The 24,950-nt window shown below is 36.9% G+C and overlaps 1 protein-coding gene across 4 annotated transcripts in view; it reads right to left on the reverse strand.

Annotated features, from left to right (window-relative positions):
• The window catches only part of ABCB11 (ATP binding cassette subfamily B member 11), an 87,675-nt gene that overhangs the window by 45,714 nt on the left and 17,011 nt on the right, over positions 1-24,950 (reverse strand). For 3 of the 4 annotated variants that reach the window (XR_012000306.1, XM_025994104.2, XM_072751860.1), the window contains exons 5-10: positions 24,662-24,900; positions 12,478-12,565; positions 11,215-11,348; positions 8,984-9,155; positions 6,036-6,160; positions 4,066-4,240 (exon numbers count right to left, since the gene is read on the reverse strand). Coding sequence is in view for 3 of the 4 variants with exons in the window: in XM_025994104.2 (XP_025849889.1) it covers positions 4,066-4,240; positions 6,036-6,160; positions 8,984-9,155; positions 11,215-11,348; positions 12,478-12,565; positions 24,662-24,900 (933 nt within the window). In the remaining variant the exon portion in view is untranslated. Of the gene's footprint in view, positions 1-4,065; positions 4,241-6,035; positions 6,161-8,983; positions 9,156-11,214; positions 11,349-12,477; positions 12,566-24,661; positions 24,929-24,950 lie in introns of all 4 variants that reach the window. The other variant, XM_072751859.1, reaches the window with a different exon arrangement.

Raw genomic sequence — 24,950 nt, forward strand, 5'->3', positions numbered from 1 at the left:
CAAAAACAGGCATCAAGTTAGATTTGGCTGGCGGGCCATAGTTTGCAGACTTCTGCTCTAGATTCTAGATTGAATCATGAGGGACCTAAGCTGAGGTTGGCAGTCAAACCCTGCTCAGCCTGGCTTGGCAAAAGTCTCCCTCAGGGTACTTCAGGAGAATGAGTGAGACAGGACAGAAGTATGTACCTAATATTATCACAATAGCTAGCACCCAGGGCACCTGGCTGGCTTAGTGGTTGAGTGTCTGCCTTTGGCTCAGGTCAGGGTCCCGAGGTCCTGGGATTGAGTCCTGCATCAGGCTTCCTGCAACAATCCTGCTTCTTCTTTCTTAATTTAATTTAGTTTAATTTAATTTAATTTTTTTATTTTTTATTTTTTTAGGAGCCTGCTTCTCCCTCTGCCTATGTCTCTGTCTCTCTCTCTGTATCTCTCATGAATAAATAAATAAAATCTTTAAAAAAAAAAAAGCTAGCACCCATCCCAGACCATCATTTCCCACCCTAAACGTTGTACACTAGCCCCTTGGACAGCAATGTGGAACGAAGAAAGGCAAAAGAGACCACTGGGGACCAATATATCTATGGGTGTGCTGTGCTGAGGAAAAGGGGCTCAGTGGCTCCTTGGAAGCAGGATCCAGAGGCAGGAAAACAGTGGTTAATGAGTCAGACCCAAGAGGCACAGGCACGTGTGTTTATATCCCACTCCAAACCCCTTAGCACATATTTTTCAACCTCATGGCTCCATTTTGTTTTTAATTAGTAGTATAATGACATCAATACAGAATGAAATTTTGATATGACATATAGTATTTGTATGAAATATGTCACTGAGCGCTTGGTACCTTATACATGTTACTTTATTCCTGATATTATTTTTGATTATTGAGTCCTGAAACCTGGCAAGCATGAAAGAGCAGCCTTCTGCACTCTTCAGTTCCCTTTCATCTTCTCTCCTAATAGATCACAGAGTTTGTTTTTTAGTCTGTGTGCAAGTGATACTAATCACAGTCATTTACATGAACCATTTACCATATATGCTCAGTTACCATACAGCCAATAATGATTTTGTGTACCAAAAAAATATATTTGATTAACCTAATTATTAATTAGTTTAGTGGATTAATACACTCAACTCGGCTCATGTACACTCAGACTTCATAGTTTGCTACTCAGAAGTATGACCAAAAATGTGCTTGCACACATGAGCGAGACAAAGAAAGAGATGAAGGGGCAGAGGAAGGGAGAGAGAAAGAGAAAGAACAATCAATGGTTATACTGTTAATGGAGATCTCTCATTTTCCCAAAGGCATATTTCTTAAGGTGTAAGCAGAGGCTTGCAGGAAGGCATTAGGAATAAGAGGTAAGGTTAATAATTGATGATTAAAATATTAGAGACACACGGGATGTCACATCTGCACATATTAAGTACTCTCTCAGCCAAATTACTTACAGAAGACATAGACAAGAGTGGACACCTGAAGCTGAGGAGTGTCTAGTTAGTTAAACGAGGAGGCCATTAGGCTGAGGTTGATTTATTGCCTCAATAGCTTCTATGAGCAAACCAAAATCTAAGCGCAAATGCCTCCATTAAGAAATTAAAAAAAAAAAACCTGAGGAAAAGCGATCACGAATGGTCAATCACGCTCCCCCAGGCAAGGCAACTGCTTAAACTGAACAGATCAGACAATCTTTTTGCTTTGCTTCTGCCTCTCCTCTATAAAAATAATTCCCCGGCTCCTGTGGGTAGAGAGTGGCCTCTCATCACTTCTGGCCTGGTGCTGCCTGATTGGAATTATTTTTGCTTAAAAAAAATCTCCTACACTCTCTCTCTGTGTCTCTCATGAATAAATAAATAAAATCTTTTTAAAAAATCTTCTAAAAGTTTTAATATGCCTCAGTTTATCTTTTAACAGAACCATAAAATTGGATTCCTGCTAGAGAGAGTAATCAAAGGGTTTTTAAATTCAGCATTTACAATTGGAATTGTGTATTATTTGACTTCCAATTTGTCAATCCATTTTTCCCTCTGAACTGTTACTTGTGCACATCTCTGTCCTCTCCTTGCAGGCATGGAATGAAAGGAAGGATGTCTTTTCTCAGCACATCTTTTTCTGCAGAATGAGCAGATATAAGCAGCTGGGACTAAAGTCAACTACTAAATGTTGAAAGTTCCTAACAGCCATTAGATCAGTAAAGACAAGGGACTTCATAGTCAGGTTTCAGATCTGTAATATTTTCACTGGTTTTTCAAATGTTCACAGCTATATTAGAGTTGTTAAGAAAGTGGTTAAATTACAATAATAGCAACATTTTCCATCTATAGTTTCAAAAGACACTTTAACATGTCTTATCATACTTAATTTTTTAAAACAAAGTTCAAGTGATGCCTGTTCATCTTGCAAAGAACTGAATTTTAAAAAGCTGTTCTTAGTGTATTCTCAAACTGTTAATGAAATAAAGTCAGTAGTTTAGATTGACTATAATTTGACCTCTGATAATCATCTCTATTAATAAATAAAATTCCATTCAACTTTGCCTACAAGTGTATTTATATTAAAGCAGTAGACTTCAAATTATAAGCTATCAGCTAGCAAATTTTAGGCATATCAGATTTTGGCATTTCTCATTGTTTAATTGGTGCTGTCTCACCTAGAATCTTGAGCCAAAATATTTTATTTAAGAATCTTATATGAAACTGCTTCTTATCTCCGTGCTTTTAATATTAACATGATTAATTATAGGGCACCTGGGTGACTCAGTCTGGTTAAGCACCCGATTCTTGATTTCATCTGAGGTCATGATCTCAGGGTCAAGAGACTGAGCCCTGCTTCACCCTCTGTGCTGAGTACAGAGTCTGCTTGAGATTCTGTCTCTCTCCCTCTTCCCCTCCCCTGGCTAACACACAGGCACTCTCAGATAGATAGATAGATAGATAGATAGATAGATAGATAGAATCTTTTAAAATTCATATACTTAATTAAATAATTAATAGGCCAAATGAAACATGTATTTCTTGTTTTATCTCACTGATCTCATGTGTAACGGGCACACACCTCCGGTGTGAGGACAGGAAAGGGTAGGAACAAATGTAAATAAACCCAAATGTTCAATTTCACTCAAGAGCTCTAAAGGAAAAGTTCAGCAAGCCATACAAGAGAATAAAAGACTCAATGAGCATGGAAGGCCTTATTGGGGAGGGGCCATTCAGCTGAGAATGAGAACAATGACAAGAGTCCAGCTTAAATGAGAGGAGCTGTAAACTAAGGAGGAAAGGACATTGGGTTAATGAGCAAGAGAAAGAGCTTTCTCTGACTCTGGCCACACCTGATTACCCTGCAATTCACTGTTAATATTCCTTGTCTTCTATAGCACATGTTTTCATCTGTCATTAGGCATTGATGTGGTTGTTTAATTATTGTTTCTTTTCCCCCACTAAACTATAAATTGCATCAGGAAAAGATCACATATCTTTTGTTCATTATTGAATCCTCTGTGCTTTGTATGGGTCTGGCATATAGTAGATGCTCAATAATTCTTGAAAGAACAACTGAAAAAATACTGAAAATTAAGGTAGTCATGGCATCCGTGATAGCATGGCTATAGCACAAGTGAACAATAAAACATGGTTGTATTACCTGTTCAGTTGAGGATATTATTGGTTTTGTATTTTAGTACCTCATCATGTTTCACAAATAGGTCCATTAGCACATATCTTGTACTATTATTAAACTTAACTACATGCGCTGTTAATTTTTAGCTGAGAGCTCACTACCTTATATTTTCACAGCATATTATCTTTTGGACTCAGTCAGAAAATCATAGTTTTATAACTATAAAATCTTCAGTTAATTGGAAATCATTAAATCGCTGGCCTCGTCAATTCAAATGCTCAGTGTTCCTTTACTATAAAATGTATAGGTATTGCTTGTTTCTGCAGATGGACTCCGTCAAGTCATTGATGCTCTCCTCCCTCAGACACTAAAGGAATAAACAAAATGCTTTAACTGTAGGCTTTTCCAAGATACTAGTAGGAAATGTTATGTATAGGTCATTGAGACCAAAGTACCTGGACAAGGGTTCCTGCTGTATATTCTCCATCCTCTAAGACAAGTTTGGAGCCATACCAGAAGGCCAATGCATAACAGAGGAAGATGAGACACCACATGAATCCAGTAAAGAATCCCATCACGATCCCTTTTCTAATTCCCCAACGCTGGGCAAACACAAGATTTTTCTCGTACCTGTGAAGAGAAAGCATTTGTGTCTACAGCAGCAGCAGCAGCAGCAGCAGCAACAGTGCAAGTTAGAATGTTGAAAACAGTCCACAATGCAGTGCTCCCACTCAATTATCATAAAATCACCCAAGCCACCCAGCAACTTTCGGGAAAGAAAATGACAAAAACTTCCATGTTGTTATTTAGTTTGTTTCAACCTGGCAATGAAATGTGTTAGAGGAACAATGTCTAACAAAACCTCACACTTGATTACTTCTCGGAAAAGAATAGTATGAGATAGGGTGCCTGGGTGGCTCAGTTGATTAAGTGGCTGACTGGCTCAGGTCATGATTTTAGGGTTCTGAGATTGAGCCCTGCATTGGGCTCCCTGCCCAGTGGGGAGTCTGCTTCTCCCTCTGCTTCTGCTGTTCCTCTGCTTGTGCTCTCTCTCTCTCTCTCTGTGATATTAATAATAAAATAAAATCTTAAAAAAAAAGAATAGTGTGAGAAAAGTGAGAACTTTATCCCAAGAGAAAAGAATTTTCAACACAAATGTTTGAACATGAGGGATTTAGTACTATTTGTGCTTACATTATTTTTATCAAGTCACACAGCATGCTTTCTATCAGAAAATGATGCAACTGTTTTCCCCCAGGTTTAAAACCAGTGTTTGCGCTGACTCATCTCCATATACACTCACTCATCTGCCCTGTAACCAAGAATACTATGTTGTAACACGACCAGTTGGGTTCAGAGCTGTGAGACATGGATAACTACGTAGAAATTCAATCAAAGCACTAACCTTCAGTGATTCTATGATTTAGGTATTAATAACTAGCATCGTCTTAAAGTTCAGACATTCTGTACCTGCCTTTATCTCAAAACATAAATTCATGGCATACTTTTAATATTTCATAGGACAAAGTAAAGGTCTATCCTATGTTTGGTACTATTTTCAAAACATTTACAATGCTGCTATTATTAACATTAACATCTTTTATGGTGGAGGAAGTATGCTACTGAATTTTTTTGTGAGAAACAAGGTAACTTCACTTTATAGACCAAAAGAAGGGGGGGGGGGAGGAAAAGAGAATAATTAGAGATTATGAATTCTATTCTCTTTTTTATTTGGTAGCAACTGAGAATGGCATCATCATACTAGATCTACAACTCATGAAATAAGAGTTTAATTAAATTGGTGGCTATTTTATAAAATCGGCACCTGGCACATGGTAAGCACTTAATAAATACTAGATAAAAGGCAGAAAAAAACAAAATCAAAATTTTGACAGCTGTATTGTTTTGGTCATTTAGGTTTTTTATTTTCATTAAGAATTAATCTCCTAGAATGATGGTCTGTAATATACCCAGTGATAAATTAACAAAATTTAATCAAACAATGATTAAATGGAAATTTTATCAGACTTTATAAAGAGCATGTAGTACAGTAGCTGAATAAAAGACACCGAATAAAAATGTGTGGAACTGCATTTTAGATCATGGAGCAAACAGTGTTACCGACCGCTATGATGTGTATAGCATGCGAGCACACACACACCACCAGAGTTGAAATACATACCTAACCTAAGATAGCTTTCTAAAAATCTCCAACTACAACATTTTAAAAAACACACAGCTAAAGACTTAGGGGTCCTTGCAGCACTGTGCCCAACTAATCACTCTCAGCTAACTCTTGAACAAAAGCTCTTTCAGGGTAAACAGACCAAGGTACGTCTGCCACTTTGTACAAAATGGGGAGGATCTAGGGTAATGTGCTGAACGATGAAATTCAGGAATATGGTAGACATTTCAATAAACCAACCTTTCAACCTCTTTTTTCTCACCACCAAAAGCAGCCACTGTTCGCATAGATGAAATGACTTCATCTGCCACTGACCCTGCTTTGGCATAGGCCTTCAATTCATAGTCAGTAAACTTGGACACACTCTAAAATCCAAAAGAAGAAAACAAAACATGAAGACCAGGCAATGAAGTAAGTCAGCCTGCCATTTGGTGATTCATTTAGCAGAGTAAACATGTAGTGCGATTTAATACTGGATTCTCACTATAACGGTTCACCAAGGAAAGAATCTGGTCCAAGTCTGACCCATGTTAAGCCCCACCCATGAGTGTTTGGTTGTTAGCATATCAAAATGACTTCCTTAGAAGTCAGCCCCAAGAACCTTCTCACAGAGTGAGTCCCAAAGAGGGGATTCTGTGAGACCACAGTGTTTCACTTATGATACTAATGAAATTTTCAAATGAAACCATGTCACATTTCATTGCTATTGACTACAGAATGTTCGCACAGCTTACAGACAAACACCAGAGTCAGAGACTGGAGGTTACTCAGAGTATAGAATGAGAGAGAGGTCCTGACCATACAGAGACTCGTGATGCTGCAGAGGTAATTGCACACAAGAGAAAGCTCCAGATAAATATCAAAGCATTTTGACTCAAATGTAGGGGCTCAACTAACTAGCTTTACTTCTTACAAAAAGAACAAAAAAGACATTGCCCTTAATATATAACAAGTTACTTTTTCTAAAATTGGACTTAGATTGAGTTGTAATTATAATTAATCACCAAAGAAATCCCTGGCACAGATAAAGACACCGGAATGAATACAAGCAAATATTATAGAAGATCAACAACTCAAAAATCTAAAATATATATAGTATCCAGACTAAAGAAGTTTATCCTCCAAGAATTTCCAAACTTTTAGTAGCAGAACTCTTCTCAAACACAGTCTTAAACATAATTCTAAGATATAAAATAAGTAAATGTTATTACAACATATTTATGTCCCAAGTCCACATTTTCTAAAAGTTGTGAATTGAAAAGACAACAACAAGGAAAGTAGGGCTATTTTCATCAACATTAAAATCTGAATTTACATGTTATGGACATTGTAGTTTTTACCACAATCCTCTTCTAATTTATTTCTAAATTACGTATTGAGGAAACTAAGTAGTTATGAATATTAATAATTTTATTGTAATTTATTGCATATTAAATAATCTCAGGATACTTCTGTTAAATTGACACAGGAGCTTAAAAGATGTAAATTGGAAAATATTTAATGATAGCTCATGTTTCTCATGGTAAATATTAAAGTCCGACACAGGCATACAAATCCCTCATTAACATGTAACATGTCATATGGTGCCCCCTCCTGCTTTTTCTCTTGGTCCTGCTTTTGAATTGGGCCTAGTGAGGTTGCTTGTATCATTTTACACAAACATGCACAGACTTGAATTCAGGAAGAAACCAGTGCAGAGCTACAGCATTCCAAATCAGTGACACATTAACAAGAACTTGAAATACGGGCCCTGGGATAGTAAGAGAAACCATCCCCTAAGCCTGTGCAAATCAGGTTACCCAGGCTACATCTCCACCATGTTGAAATGTAACATATTGCCCATCTAAGTATGAATATTAAATAATCACAGGTTTGAGAAAAGAGATTAAGTGTATTTAGCGGAAAAAAGCTGAATCAAAAAAGCTGTGGAATTCTCCACAGAATCCCCAAAGATCGCCTGTGGAGAGTGAGGCTTTTCTGGAGTGAAGCTAGAAAGTGTTTGATAGGAAAGATTGTTATAAAGCTTGCACAACATGGTGGATTGGAAAAAGTAAAAACTATTATCTCTTTAGCAATTAATTCTGTGCCAGATGCCATGCTGAGTGGATAACATGGATTATGCCTTAAGTCATCACAGTGGCTTTTGGGAGGCATTATCCTTATCTTCAAGATGAGGAAACAAAAGTTTTGACAGGCTAAATATATCTTTCTTGAGCCAGTTGGTAGAGTCAGGTTAGTGGCCAGTTGAGAGGAGTGAACTCTTTGCCATTGTCACTCTGTACGACCTGGGAAACGTTTGAGTAATATAGCCAAGGGATTGTAGAGAATATTTTGCTAGAAAATTTTATGGAGATTGGTTCCCTGTTGCTCCATGATGTGAGGGCGTGCAGCTTTCCACCCGAAATCTATGCTCACTTACAGTAAACTATTAGTGAGCCAGATCTCATGATCTGCTGCTATCTAAAGCAGGTGCTCTAAAAGTATGATATAATAATTTATTAATCCTAGGGATTTAACTGGGATGACCCCAAACTCCTACTGCTACATGTTTCCTGGCCTGCATGCCAAGATACTACTCAGAATGGGCCAGGTCACTTCATTCTGAAACTGATCCTACTGCATGGAGAACACAGCTGTGACTGCAGAAATCCCGTTTATGTGTTTGTTACTGATCTGGGTACATTTGTTGGGCCTTTTTGAAGAAAATATCTGAGCTTGGGAGACCATGGGAAGCAATAGGCATATGAGAGAGTGGGTGGGGATTTGGAGTCAGGGTCCCTTGTATTTGAATCTAGTTTTGTCACTCGCTAGCTGTGCAACCCCAGACAAGTCCCTTACCTCTCTGAGTCTCCATTTCTTATGTTTAAATGACATTAATACTTTATAAGATCGTTGTAAAGATCAGAGATAATATATATGAAGTTCCTAATAGTGCCTGGCAAAATAGCAAAACCTTAACAAACGTAGTTGCTATTGTTATTAATGCAATAATATTTACGTTATTAAAATATCATCAATCCCTGGATTGATGGAATGTTATTTGATACTACGGAAGAATCAACCAAAACACAACAAAACAGTGACAATAATGCTGACTAAACATAAATAGGAAAAAAGGAATCAAGTTTCACATTTCTGGCTGTTTCTCAGTGCAGATATCTTGGAGAGAAGTGAGAAGACATTCTTACCAGACCAATGATGGCTGCTCCAATCCCGATGAGAGGGCTCACAGAGATAATGACCAAGGTCAGTTTCCAACCTTGGTAAAATCCCAATAGGAAGCCACAGATGCTCGTGGTCATGCGCTGAATGAAAATGGGCATTTGGTCGGCAATGGCATCATTGACTCTGTTAATATCGCTAGAAACAGGAGAGGCTTTGATCACTAAAACTGAATTTGGTCAATTCAAATGTCTTGTTGAGAAATCCCAGCCTTTCCCTTCTATTGGCATCGCCATATCCCATTGCCTGTGAAACATAAGAGCCTTTCACTTTTGAAGAAACTTGCTGCAGCTGGTGAGGTCATGGAGCCTCTCCTTCCCTCATAGCCAAGTAAGTTTGTCCTCAGCCCAGTTTTCCCAACTGGTGTCCATTCAATGTTGACAAAGACTTTCAGAAACCATCTTATTTGTTTCTTTCTTTCTTAAAAAAAAAAAAAAAAAGATTTTATTTATTTATTCACAAAAAACACAGAGACACAGGCAGAGGGAGAAGCAGGCTCCAAGCAGGGAGCCTGATGTGGGAATTGATCCCGGGTCCCCAGGATCATGCCCTGGGCTGAAGGCGATGCTAAACCACTGAGCCACCCAGGCTGCCCTGTCTCTTTCTTTCTTATAGCTCATATCTTTGGTCTGTCCTGTGGAGTCCTTTCCTTCGTTATTCCTGCTAAATCCTTTCAGCCTCGAGCTGCAACCCACACACCACCAAATTCATAAAAACTCTTGAGGAAAAGGTAATCTCTTCCTCCCTGTGTTTGCATAACCAACGTAATGAATCTGTGTCTGCGATTATTGCATTCAGCCTACCGGCAGTATGGAATAGGAGTTGGTTAAGAGCACAGACTGGGGCCAGACTCTGAATTTCAACACGAGCTTTTCCTGGGCAGATTACTTAACTTTTCTGTGCCTTAATTTCCTCATCTATAAAATGGGGACAATGACAGAACCTGCCTTCATGGATCGTAATGAGGATTAGCTAATGTATGTTAAGTATGTAGAACAGTGCCTACAGTATAGTAAGCTATCCATGTGTCAGCTCTGATTATTTATTTGCTTGCACCTTTTATCCCTCCTACTAGATGGTGAGTTCCCTGAGGTCAGGAGTTGTGTGGTTTATCTTTATGGCTTGCCTAGGGTAAGCCCTCCAAAATATTAGTTGAATATAGTAACATTAAATTCATATTCCTGGAGGGATGCCTGGGTAGCTCTGTGGTTGAGCTTCTGCCTTTGGCTCAAGTTGTCATCCCAAGGTCCGGGGATCGAGTCCTGCTTGGGCTCCCCACAGGGAGCCTGCTTCTCCAGTGTCTGCCAGTGTCTCTGCCAGTGTCTCTCATGAATAAATAAAATCTTTAAAAAAATTCATATTCCTAGGAACATTCCCATAATCTCTTGCTCAGATGGAGCAAACAGGGCTTAGGACCCAATAGCAAAAAAAAAAAAAAAAAAAAAAAGGACTAAGATATTACCCACAGAGCTGACAATTGTATCCCAGCAAGGTTAAGTATCTGTGCAAGGCCACAGTAAGTAAGGGGCAGAATGAGTGCTAGAATCTAAGTATCTCAACATTCAGTCTTTGCTCTTCCCTATACTACACACTCTCTCATGGGCCCTCACAGGACCCCAAATTTCTGTTCAATAGGATTCAAGTACTTCTAATTACTCAGGGCTCATTCAAAATACCTGAAGGAGGAGGGAAGGAGGGCCATCAATGGCTCTAACTGGTCTTTAGTTATAAACTAGATTTAAATCTAGTTGTTTAGTTCAAATCATTCTTGAACTACTTTGAATTTTTTGTCTTTGTTTTTATGCATAGAAATGGCCTTAACAGACAAGGCAAGATAATTCATTCTAATTGCATTGTTTTTCCTTACAGATCAATGGGTTGTGACATCCCCCAGTCTTCTTTTAGAGGCCAAATAGCCCTACTTCTTTTAACACTCTTCTGTAATACTTCATTTCTAGTATCTTAATTAAGGTCCTACAAAAAATAAACTGTAGTATCCTGCCTTTCAATTTTTAATGATCATATCAGATAAAATGTCACCTATGAAAAAACTATGCTGCCTGTAAAAGACCAATTTAAGAGACAAAATACATCCAAAATAACTGAAAATGTGTTTCTAATTGTTATTTAATTTAGAAAAAAGGGCTCTATCATCAAAAACTCACACGTACATAAAAACCGCCCACCAGCCACTTACTCAGAAAATCTTGTATTCAACTCTCCCACTGAATTGCAGTCGAACCATCCTATTTCCATTCGCATTACTTTCCTAAAGGAAATTTTTCTCATTTTCTGTATCTGACGAGCTGCAGCAATCACCCAAAAGCATATCTGAAAATGGAGCAAGGAATGTTTGGCACTGTGATGTTAAAAAAATGTTTGTTAATTCCTTCTCTTTGCAGAAGAAAATACTTTCCATGTAAGCCTTGAGGAAAAGAAGAAAGTGATTCACAGAAAGCTGCATCATGGGAGGTACGGTGAGCTCTGGCACCTGCTGCTGAAAGTGGGCTGAACAGAACAGCTGTGGCCAGGGGAGCCAGAAGGTTTGGGTGTGAATTTGGCTTTGCCACTGATAGATCTAACCTTACCGAGCTTCACCTTCCACATGTGTAAAGGATGACAGAGCCAAAAAGAAATTCTTGTTCATATGTACCTATTTTTGCATGATGCTTCTGGGTGTATTGTTTTCCCCCTGAGAGGCCTGACAACAAGCATGTATGCATAGTTTTCAGACTGTTGGACAATAATTTTCAGAGCAAGTAAAACAAAAATTATGACAGAAGCAGGGAATAAATCTACTGATAACTGCCTCCAACCAAGCAAAGTCAGGCTGTCATTAAAACTCTCAGTACCAGCATGGGAAAATTTGATTCCTTTCTCTTTAAAGTGAACACGAACTTCCTGGAATTCTTGGATGAATGGGGGCTGAGGGGCTTCATTATTTTTTCTAGAGAAGTGGGTAAAAGACGAAATATTCTACTTCTTTATTAAGGGGTAAGTAACTCTAAGCCTTTTCATGGCTTAAATCTAGAGTACACTCTAGATTCAGTTTACAGAATTTGGTTTGAAACACAGACTGGTGAGATTTTAGCAATGAAAGTGAAAAAGAAAGAGATTGCTTTCCTCCAACACCTCCTGCCTGGCTTTCTCCAGGGTGCTCATGCTCCCCTTACAAACACTCCCACAACTGCCTATTTTTGAGTTTAGAAGATGAAGTAGAGGGAGAAGGGGAGGACAGAGCATTGAAATTCAAAGTCTATTCTCCTTCTCTCTAGATAACTGCATGTATTTTCCTCCTCATCTGAGAAGAAGAATCCTTCCCCATTCTCTCACACACCCCACTCCACCTCCAAATAAAACTGTATCCTGAGGGCTTCTGAACAGCTCAAAAGCTTGCATTTCATTGTAATATCTCTGAACCCAGATGTTGATCTATCAATAAAATGGAGGCGCTACTCACTTGAATATATCCTGTGATAAGTACTAACAAAGCGACTCCAGCATAGTAACTGGCAAATTTGATCATTTCACTCTCAATGTCCAGCAACCTTCAAAAGAGGGGAGAAAATGTTAAGATTCAGAAGTAGGGTCAAGCTTGCCAAAGATTACATTTGTGGGTACAGAAGAAATTAAAATATGAACTTTGGGTAAGCATCTTCTGTATGTAGAATTATAATCAATCCAACCAAATTTCCACCTAGACCTCACAGTACCAAACTCAGCAAAGATGCCTACCGTCTTCATTTTTATAGGCAGGAATAACTCACTGGCAGTTGTTGGAAGCCAGGGGCAGTAGATGGCAGCCCAGTGCTCTGTCTACCGAGGCCGTCACTCATGCTCCTTAGGTAGTGACGGAGCCATCACTGCTAGGGAGAGATTTTACAAAGCCAGATTGGTGTCTGCAAAGACATTGGTAGAGAAGCATGAGCTGTATATCAGGAGGCTCACTGTTACCTCCTCCAGGAATCTAAGCCAGATTTTCAACTCTTCCATCTTAAGGAGACACTGAAAAATGTGTGTGTCATCATCCCAAAGAAGGAGAAAAATACTTTATCAGCCCAGTCCTTCTGCCGACTGCAGCCCAAGGGGTTTCACTCTCTGGGACATTTTTCTAAGATGAAGCCTAAGAATTCGTGGGGAAGAGCAAGAAAACTCTATAGCATTTTTTTTTTCTCGCCGCAACTATACGCAGCAGCACAGGGTTTGGGATTGGCAGGGGTGGGGAGGGAAGGCACAAATTAGTCTGAGATTGCTGTCAGAAAATAAAGAATTTTATACTTAGAAAATTAACATGTCAGTTGATAACAATTCTGACCCCTGAGGATACTCTAAATGATATAGAGTCTATTTCTTTAGAAAATCAGAAAGCAACACCTCCAGCAGAGGTGTTCTCATCCTACACGCTTTCTGCTTTCTATCAGCTCTTCCTTTTGTGACCCAAGCCTTAGGTCAAGTGTTGAAGTATAATTTCTTTAATTCAGAACAAACTATTATTCCATGACAGATTCTATTGCCATCTTGCACTATTATTCAACACCTTCATTGAACTTATTTATACTGAATATAGTTATGTTTGTTTTGCTAGATTGCAAGCCACTTGAGGGCAAGGGCTTGATTTAAGCTGCTTGCTCACACTGCCCGAAGCCTTATACAATACCTTACACGTAGCAGACACAATACCTCAATAAATGTTTATATATTCTGCTCTGACTTTTAAAATACCTATAAGGAAGGGGAAATAATTGCCTCCGTAAACCCCTCTGTGGATGGATAGTTTCCAAAACAACGAATACATCTGTTCACCACACTTCTGTCTTTCCTGATGGTTTAAGGGAACCCCAAGAATGGACAAGACCTAGAAAACTTATATGTAAATATCCACAATCAGAGGTTCTCACAAAAGTTAAGTATCTCTCTATAGGATGCATAATGGAGTAAGACAATTCTAATGTGAAAATGAGGCCACATTCTTAGTTTTTTTGTTTGTGAAATGGCAATTGTCATTTGACAACTCTGTTCAAAAAAGAGAGGACTATGAGTATTTTTCAAAAAGTTTTACTTAGATTTCCTGTGGTGCATTCATTCTACACACGCTCTAGGCAAAAGCGATAAAATGCCTGCCATGAAAGACGCAGCTGCCTAAGTTATAAACAAACCTACTCAGATTGAAAGTACCGAGAACTGACCCAGCACCAGAATTTATTGGGGAAAACTTCAGAATTATATTATTGCTGGATGGTGTGGATAAGGACATGTGTAGTTTATGATTCTGTTCACTCCCGAGGCACCCCAGAGATGAATGGTTAACTCATTTTTATTTTATTCTCTGGGATAAGAAGTTATTAGGGTTTTAGAAACTACTTGAGAATATTTCTGGAACAACATATTGTTCCAGAAACGTACCAGAAAAACTGACAGGAAGGAAAAGAGCAGGCTGGCTTGGCTCCTTCGACTGCACATCAAATTTTTTTATCATCCGATTGAAAGTTTTCTTGTGCTTATAAAATCCTAGAAAGGATTCTTTCAAGTGTGCAAGTGATTTGGCTCACCAAATGGGCGCCTTTCTTTTTAACAGCAACATTGACGTACATCTACTTGACTAAATGAAGATTCCCCTGGCTCATTTGTTGAAGTGAGAAGGGGGCAGAAAGATGACAATTAGAGGGAACGGTAAGAGATATTTTACAAATTATTGAGATATGAGAATTCTTACCTTGCTTTTTATGAAAAAGAAATGCACCATAAAATCAAAGTACTCAATTTATACCTCAGGATTTCCGATTTACTAGAGCCATAGGGTTTTCATTTTAAATATGTAGGAGGTCTTCATGACAAGGTGCATTGCTTAACACAGACTTATCCTTTCCATGGTTTTCATGCACTATCCACCCAGTAACACTTTAGAGTCACATTAGTGTCAACTCCTAAATGAGCATCACAGGTGAGACACGTGCTTATGTCCTACTCTCAGAATGTTGGAGGCTCTGAATTCTTAATGCAAGGACATCAACCTATAGACAAATGGCTGATCGCTGGGTAAAGCTGCTTTACAGGATACCCATACACTATGGTAGCCTACTACCAGAATGGCTAGGATTACCTTTCAGAGAATCTGTGACAATTTTTTTCACCCAGGAAGCTATTTTTTGTTTGTTTTTCATAAAGCTTTTTATTTTGAGGTAAGTGTAGATTCTCATGCGCTGGTGAGGAATAATATAGAAACATATACACCCTCTGGTATTTAAAACGACAAGGACAATATCACAACAAGGATGTTGACATTAATATAATCAAGACCAGAATGTTCTCATCACCCCAGTGATTCTTCAAGTCACCCTTTTACATCTCCACATGCTTCCATCCAGCCTGCACTCCCCCATTAATCCCTGGCTACCATCCATCTGTTCTCTGTTGCTACAGTTTTATCATTCGAAGAATATTATGTAAGTGGAATCACACAGTATGTAACCTTTTGGTGTTGGTGGCTTTTTTTTTTCCCACTCAGCATATTTCTTTAAAATTCCATAAATTATTTGTTCCTCTTTATTGTTAAGTATTATTCCGTGGTATACATGTATCATGGCTTATTTCACCATTCACCCATTGAAGGATAGTCTGAGTTGTTTCCAGTTTTTGTCTGTTACAGACAAAGCTTCTATAACCTTTGTGTATAGGTTTTTATGTGAACATAGGTTTTCATTTCTCTGGAATAAATCCCCAAGAGTAGGATTTCTGGATTGTATAACACTTGTATGTTTGATTTATTTTTATTTTTATTTATTTATTTATTTATTTATTTTTTTTTTAAATTTCCAAACTATTTTCCATAGTGGCTGCACCATTTTACATTCCTACCAGAAAAGTATAAGTGATCCAGTCTCGCTGTATCCTCACCAGCTCTGGTGTTATCACAATTTTTATGTTAGTCATTCTGATATATTTGTACTGATATCTCATCTTGATTTTAATTTGCATTCCCTAACCACTAATGTTGCTGAATATCTTTTCAAGTGCACATTTGCCATCTTTATATCCTTAGTGAAATGTCTGTTCGTGTGTTTTTCCCTATTCGAACTGGTGTTTTTCTAGCCATTGAGTTTGGAGAGTTCTTTATATTTTCGAGATCCTAGTCCTTTGTTAGACATATAATTTGCAAATATGATGTACCAGTCTGTACCTTTTCTTTTCTTCCTCTTCAGGATCTTTTGCAGAGCAAACATTTTTCATTCTGATAAAGTCTAATTCATCAATTTTTCTTTTTATGAATTGCACCTTTAGTGTCAGGTCTAAGAGCTCTTTGTCTAGCCTTTGACATGAAAATGGTCACCCACATATCTTTCTAAAAATTTACAGGTTACTTTTTACATTTGAGTCCACAATCCACTTGGAGCTATTTTTTGTATGGGTTCATTTTTCTGCCTATGGATATCCAACTAGTCATTCAACTATTTGATAAAAAGTTTATATTTTCTCCATTGAATTTCTTTTCCACCTTTGTCAATGATCAACTGGATGTCAATAATCAATTTGCATGGGTCTATGTTTGAATTCTCTGTTCTGTTCCTCTGTCAATACTACACAACTTTGATTGCTATAGCTATATAATATGTCTTGAAATCGGGTAGACTGTTTCCTCACATTTTATTCCTCTTTTTCAAAGTTGCTTTAGATATTCTAGTTCTTTTGCCTTTTTATATAAACTTTAGAGCAATCTTGTCTATATCCACAAAAATGTCTAGCTGAGATTTTGATAGGAATTTTATTAAAGTTACAAATTAGTTTGGGGGAACTGACATCTTTACTATATGAATTTTCCAATTCATTAACAAGGTATGTCTCTCCATCTATTTTGGTCTCTGATTTCTTTCATCAGCGTTTTTCACTTTTCAGCATATAAATCCTGTACATGTTTGATTAGATTGACACCTAAATAAATTTTTTGAGCAATTGTTAATGATATTATTTTTATTTTATTTTTTGACATTATATTTTTAATATTGGTGCTCACATGTTCATTGCTAGTATGTAGAAATACCACTAAACTTTGTATATTTATCTGGTATTTTATGACTTTGCTAAACTCATTCATTGATTCTAGGATATTTTTGTAGATTCTTTGGGATTTTCTATGTTGACAATAATATCTCCAAAATAAACAGGTATATTTCTTCCTTTTAGATCTGTATTTTTTTCTTTTAAATTTTTTGATTGTAGTAAAAAACACATAACATAAAATTTACCAACTTAACCATTTTTAAGTGTACATTTCAGTAGTGTTAAGTATTAAATCAGTATTCTTTTCCTTCCTTATTGTATAGGCTAGAACATTGAGTACTGTGTTGAATAATAGAAGTGAACGCATATATCCTTGCCTTGTTTCCAGTCTTAGGGGGAAGTATTCAGTTTTCTACCTTTAAGTATAACGTTAGCCATAGGACTTTTTTGTAGATTTTTTTTTTAAGTTAAAGAATTTCTTTTCTGTTCCTAGTTTTCTGAGAGTTTTTATTATGGATGGATGTTGAAATTTTAAATGCTTTTTTGACATCGATGGAGGATTTCTTTTTTTACATCACGTGGATTTCTATATTTGCCTGATAACATGGTAGATTACATTGACTGTTTTTCTAATACTGAATCATGTATGCTTCTCTAGACTACAATCTACTTGGTCATGGTGTGTAATTCTTTGTTATATATTGCTAAAATTGTATTTGCCAGTATTTTGTTAATACTTTGCATCTGTATTCATAAGGGACATTTATCTGTGATTTTCTTTTTTGTAATATATTTGTATAGTCTGGGTATCACAGTAATATCAGCTTCCTAAAATGAATTGGGAAGTGGTTCCTTCTATACTCTAGAAAATATTATATAAAGCTGGTGTTATTTCTTTTTAAACACTAGATAAAATTCTCCAGTAAAATCACATTGGCCTGGAGATTTATCTTTTTAGAATTTTAAAATTATAAATTCAATTTCTTAGATAGGGCTATTCAAATTATTTATATCATATTGGGTGAGTTGTGGTAGTTTATTTTTTCAAGCAATTGTTTCATTTCTCTTAAGTTGTCAAGTTTATGTGTATAGACTTGCTTATAGTAGTTCTTTGTTGTCCTCTTTTTTTTCTTGTTGTCCTCTTGATGCTTACAAATTCTGCAGTAATATTTCATCTTTCATTCTCAATATTGGTCATTTGTGTCTTCTCCCTTTTTTCTTTATCAATTTTGATAAAGTTTTGTCAACTTCATTGATCTTTTCAAAGAACCAACTCTTTGCTTCACTGATTTCCTGCATTTACTTGTTTTAGGTTTATTTTATCCTCTCATGCTTTCTGGGGACTTATTTTGCTCTTTTTCTAGGCTCTTGAGTTGAGAGCTTAGATATTTAATTTGAGGTGCTTCCTCTTTTGTAATGTATGCACTCAGTGCTATAAATTTTCCTCTCGGCACTGTAGGAGCTGTGTCCCATAGGTCTTTACATTTTCTGTTTTCCTTTTCATTCAGTTCAATGTTTAAAACTTTTCCCTTGTGACTTTATCTTTGACCTATAGACTATTTAGATGTGTATTGTTTGATTCCCAAAAATCTGGGGGGTTTCCATGATCTTTCTGTTACTGATTTCTCGTTTGATTCCACTGTGGTCAGAGAACGCACTCTATTATTTCAGGTATATAAGGTTGTTGGGGTTTGTTTCGTGGCTCAGGGTATGGTCTGTCTTGGTATATGCTCTGTAGGGACTTAAAAAGAATGTGTAGTATGTGGTTGTTGGATGGAATGTTCTATAGATGTTGATTAGATCCTGTTTGTTACTGGTGTTGAGCTCTTCTATATACTTGATAATTGTATGTCTAGCTGTTCTATCGTTCAGTGAGAGATGGATTTTTAAGAGTTCTACTATAATTTTGATTTGTCTCTTTTTCCTTTCTGTTCTGTCAATTGTTGCTTCACATGTTTTACAGCTCTGTTGTTTGGTGAGTACACATTTAAGATTGCTGCGTCTTCCTGGCAGATTGACCCTTTTATCATTGTATAATGTTCCTCTTTGTCCCTGTAATTTTCTTTGTTCCAAAGTCTATTTTACCTCCTATCAGTGTAGTCATTTCTGCTTTCTTTTGATTAATGCTTGAACGATACATCTTTTTCCATTCTTTTACTTTCAACTTGCCTATATTATTTTCTTTAGAGATTTTATTTATTTGTATATAAAGAGAGTGAGAGCAGGAGGAGGGGCAGAGGGAGAAGCAGAGAAGAATCTCAAGCAGACTCAGCACTGAGCACAGAACCCAATATGGGGCTTGATCTCACAACCCTGAGATCATGACCTGAGCTGAAATCAAGAGTCAGACTGAGCCAGGTCAAGTGCTCCTCAACTTGCCTATATTATTATGGTTAAAGTGATTTTCTCATAAATAGCATGTAGTTGGGTGTTTTAAAATCCATTCTGCCAATTTCTGTCTTATTTGGTAATTTAAATCATTTAAATGTAATATAATTATTGGTATATTAGGGCTCAAATGTGACATTTTATTTTTTGTTTTCAGGTTTTTCTCTCGGTTTTTATTTTTTTAATTTCCTTTCCCCTGCTTTCCTATGAGCTACTCAAACATTTTTAAAATTATAAGTTAATTTAACTTTATTTTATTTTAAAATAAATAAAGCCCAATGCAGGGCTTGAACCCACAACCTTGAGATCAAGACCTGAGCTAAGATCAAGAGTCAGATGCTTAACTGACTGAACCAGCCAGGCACCCCTTAAACATTTTTTTAGAATTCAATTTTGATTTATCTGTAGTGTTTTTGAGTGTATCTCTTTGTATAGTTTTTTAGTGGTTGCTCTAGGAATTACATTATAGGTATATCACTTATTATAGTCTGCTAGTGTTGTCATTTTACCAGTTTGCACAGGGTATATAAAAACACCACCTCCCTTTATATACCTTTACTCTCCCCTGTTAATAATATAGTTGTCTTTAATATTTCTGAATCATACTCACCTCAGGCAATGTTACAATAGGACCATATCAGACAGTGTTAGCATTTTTGTTTCTACCATCAAACATAATTTAGAAAACTCAGGAGAAGGAAAGTCTACTACATTTACCCATGGTTTTGCTTACCATGTTATTCCTTCTAAATGTCCAAGGTTTCTTTTATTGTTTCCTTTCTGTTCAAAGAACTTCTCTTAGCCATTCTTTTAGGTGAGTCAGCTGGCAATAAATTCTCTTCATTTCCCTCATCTGAAAATGTCTTGATTTTCTCTTCTATGGGAATGGTGATAAATGTCCTGACTCTCTGATCTTACCCAAGCAGGTAGGGAGAGAGGTTTCTCATTACAGTGGGGGTGGTTCAGGCCTCCACATATTCTTCAGTGACACCACAGGAGTTGGATGGGGAAGAGACATGGCTGGGGCTCATTGATACCTGGCAAAGATGGAAGCCTAAGTCCCAACTCAACTTTTGCTGGCATGGGTAAGAGTAAGGTTATATGTATGTTGTTTTGTTCTGTGGTGTTGGCTAAAGTAGAATAGTTGTTGCCTGAAATTCTTCTGTTAGGCTGCCTCTTTGTGGTCTATTATCTAGAGAGGGCAGAATTTTATTAGGTCCTTTGTGGGCTGTGCTCATTGGTATTTCTAGGTTGCAGTTTTTGCAACACCCAATCTAGTACATATGAGGCCTAAAGAAAACCCAAGGAACTCAACCATGTCATTATTTGGGCCCTAAGATCTCTAACCTTCTTTTATCCACTCTTTCAGACTACTAGGTAGGTTGGTTTTATATGTAATGGATTAATTAATCCAGTCAAAAGGCGGACATTGTCAGATTGGATAAATTTTTAAAAAACACAAACTCCAATTGTAGGCTGTCTATAGGAGACACATTTTAGATTCAAAGATATGAACAAGTTGAAAGTAATATGGAAAAAGACATGTCATGGCAAAGAGCAGCCATAACAAGCCAGGAGTGGCTCTACTAATATAAAAAAAAAAAAACTTTAAAAAATCATCATTTTGTGATGATAAAAGGCTCAATCAGAAGATTATAGCAATTTTAAATATATATGCATTTAAAAATAGTTCCCAAACACATGAAGCAAAATGTGACAGATTCAAGAGTAGAAATAGTTCAATAATAATAGAGATTACAACTCCATACTTTCAGTATTGGATAGAACAATTAGGAATAGAGGATATGAATAACACCATAAACCAATTAGATCTAACAGACATCTTTTGAACATTCTGTCAAATAAAAGCAGACTACATATTCCCCTCAAGTGTACCTGGAGCACCCTCCAAGATAGACAGATGCTTGGCTGTCCTAATTCATGCTACAATATGATGAACCTTGAAAACATTATGCTAAGTTAAAGAAGCCAAGGACCACATATTGTGGTATTCCATTTGTGTGAAATGTCCAGAATAGGCATATATACAGAGCTAGAAAGTAGATCAATGGTTGTCTAGGGCTGAGGGGGATGGGGAATTGGGCAGTGATAGCTGAGGGGTATAGGATTTCTTTTTGTCATAATAAAAATATTCTAAAATTGATTGTAGTGATAGATGCACAACTGAAATACTGAAAACTATTGAGTTGTACACTTAAATTGGTAAATTTTATGGTATGTGAATCGTATCTCAATAAAGCTGTTCAAAAATAAAATAAAATAAAATAAAGCTGTATAGTTTTGCAATGTCTAACTTCAACATAGTGCTTGAATGTGTACACTAACTGTACATTGCTAAGAAAACAGACTGAAATCTAAGAAAGAGTGCAGGCTGAGTTCTACTTTGATGCACTCACATGCGGGGGAAATAAGGAATCCACCTTCTCAATGGCAGCAGTAGTCAGCCTCCATGCCCCTAATCTTTCTTGTCTCCTGGTATTCACACTGTTGTATAGTCCCTTCCCAGATTGTACCAGGGTTGGTGGTGCGACCAATAGAAAATGGCAGAAATTATGGTATGTCACTTCCACAATTAAGTCACAAGGCTCTGTGGCTTCCATTTGAATTTTTACACATTAATTGGATAAAAGAAAATAAAAAGAAGCTGCACTGTGGTATTTGGACTCTTTAGACTTCCCCTTCAGTCATCTTTCATTATTTTGCTTTATTTTTCAACTATTCTAAGCAAATAAATTCGGATAAACTAATCAGGAAGCTTGATGTTCCATAATACTTTTCAGCATTATGCACTGAGAGCAGTTTGGAAGACTTTGCTGAAAAATTCCATCCAATGGATTACAATTGATATTGAAACCAATCAGTGAAATGAAAAAGAAAAACCCACTCCTACCATTACACATGCATGTTTACGTTGATAAGATCATAACCTTGTCCAAGACTAATAGGTGGAGAAAGTCACTTTTATCACTTTTATCACTTTTAATGATACACTTTTCCAGGAATGAAAGTTGCAAAAAAGAGTTGAGTAATTCTGGAGGCACGTTAACTACTTACATGGTAGGAAAATGTCCACTCCCTTCTCTTTTGTCCCACCCAAATTCACTTTCACAGTGATCTTAACTACATAAAAGCTAAACAAACATCTACCTAGAGGTAAAACAGTAGTCATGTCAGGGACCGTAATAGTCCACAATTAAAGTGTGTAACTCATCAAAGGAGTTCCTGGTAAAGAAAAGGCTTGAGAAAGACGTGGTCTACACAACTCCAGATACCCATATGAAATTTTAGAAAGGACATATATCTATTACATCTTCTGTATCATATGAATTCAGCAAAAGCCAATGAGCTTCTGAAAGCCCCTGTTTGCTTTTCATTATCTGTTCACCTCAAGTATATGACCCAGTAAGAATAAATAAAGTGTAATGGGTAGCCACAGTAAACTCTTTTCTATGGGATGTTAGTAATGCAGAAGTTAATAGTAGATTCATTCTTTAAATCACTTAATAAATATTTTTGAGCATGTGATACCACAGATATGTCTCAAATTTTGGTCCTCTAACATTTATTTCCAAACTTCAAGGTATAACAGGATATATTTTCAGGAATTTTCCCTAGAAAATTTTACCTTCTTGAATGTTATTAATGATTTGGGTCAATTTACATCATATATGAATCTGAATGCATTTTTTTTTCAAAGGGGGAAGTAATTAACATTACATTTTGTAGTCAAAGTATTCTGTAAAAAGCATTTCACTTTTGTCCTCCAAGATAAATGAAAGACTTAAAAGACTGTCGTGGACAACAGTAACTCTTCTATACCAACTATTCTGAATCTTACTTCCACATTTAGAAAAGAAACATATATATTTAGACATTAGAAAATTTATTTCTAATGAGTGGGCTTATTATTTTTTTAAGATTTTATTTATTTATTAATGAGAGACAGAGAGAGAGAGAGGCAGAAGGAGAAGCAGGCTCCATGCAGGGAGCCCAATGTAGGACTCAATCCTGGGTCTCTAGGATCATGCCCTGGGCTGAAGGCAGCACTAAACTGTTGCGCCACCCAGGCTGCCCAGCTTATTATTTTTTAAAGGGTAATTCTGCACATTGTATGTTGTCCTGTATTTTTCTGTCAAGTACTACCTAGCTGTATCTACATGTTTATTTGAATGTCTTTGATCTAATGATGATTACATCGACTAGACCTAAACACCATGAAGATAAGGACCATGACTCAAGATAACCACTGATTCTTAAGACTTACACAAGCTCCTGGTATGTAGTTGGTGTTCAAACAATTTTGGTTGAATGAGTGAATGGATGAAAAACCCGAACAGTAGATAATATCATGGAAGAGTATCAGTGGTTGAGGAGGATTTGTTCATAATCTAAATCAAATACGTAGAAAAATTTTTAAGTGAAGTGGAAAAATATAAATTTGCCTAGGGAAGCTATTCCAAGTTCTTTCCAGCTAGAGTGTGTCCTGCCCTTGACTCTTGAACCAGAGTGTGTGGGTTCATACATGCAAATGAGCTTGTTCTGGCCCAAGGCAGTGCAAGAAAGGCTACAAAGTCCATGCTGTGACAGCGAGTCAACACTGTGAATACTACAGACTCACTTATTACAAAGCTACCTATTGGACTTATCACAAAATGAGTTAATTATCAAGAGTGAGTTCTGGCTAATTCTGAATGGCTCCCTTCTCTTTATAGCACTGTACCACTCTTCCATAGAAACTCAACTACAAAGGCCAGCAGCCCCCTACTCCAAGTGCTGTAGTACACTAATGAATTTCCCATTATAGAAAGAAGGCTGAAGATCAAGTGGACCATTAGCCACAACCACAGAAGTTAAGAAACAGAAAGGTGTTATGAACTAATACAAAGAAGTCTTGCATAGTAGACATGGGACATGACAAAGACTCAAGTAAAATTCATGGCTTACTTTCCTAGTATATGGTAATGTTTGTCCTTAAGCCTATAGTCTACCAGGTGCTTAAATATGGGTGATATATTTAATGAGCAATTTCCAATTCTTTTTTTGTTAGTATTTAAAAACCTGGTAAGATAGGAAGACACTCAAGGCAGAGTATTTTGTAGAAATATGGGTTAAATTTATGTTTCTGTTCACTCTGTGTTGGATATCATTTCAGTTCAACTAATAAAATCCCATTTACACATTTTGAATTATAATTTAATATGTGAACCACAAAAAGTAAAAAATAAGAAATAGCAGCCTACCCACACTGTGTTCCATTTGTCACATTCTGGTTAAGGGAGCTGTTGATCCAGACTATAGTGTTGTTTACACACGCTTTTCCAGGGATCTTGAGTTCTTGTAATTCAGTGTCATATGCAATAAAAACATCTGTCATCGTGCCAAAAATGAGCAGCACGCCTGGATGGGATAGTCCATGGAGAAACGCACATAAACTTCCCACAAACATCAGCCAAATGTCAGTCGTTGAAGAAAATCGAAACTTGAAAAACAAAGGATTCAGAGATCATCTATGGGTGAAAAGCAGGAGAA

This window comes from Vulpes vulpes, chromosome 3, assembly GCF_048418805.1.
Source record: "Vulpes vulpes isolate BD-2025 chromosome 3, VulVul3, whole genome shotgun sequence".
Taxonomy (NCBI): Eukaryota; Metazoa; Chordata; class Mammalia; order Carnivora; family Canidae; genus Vulpes; species Vulpes vulpes.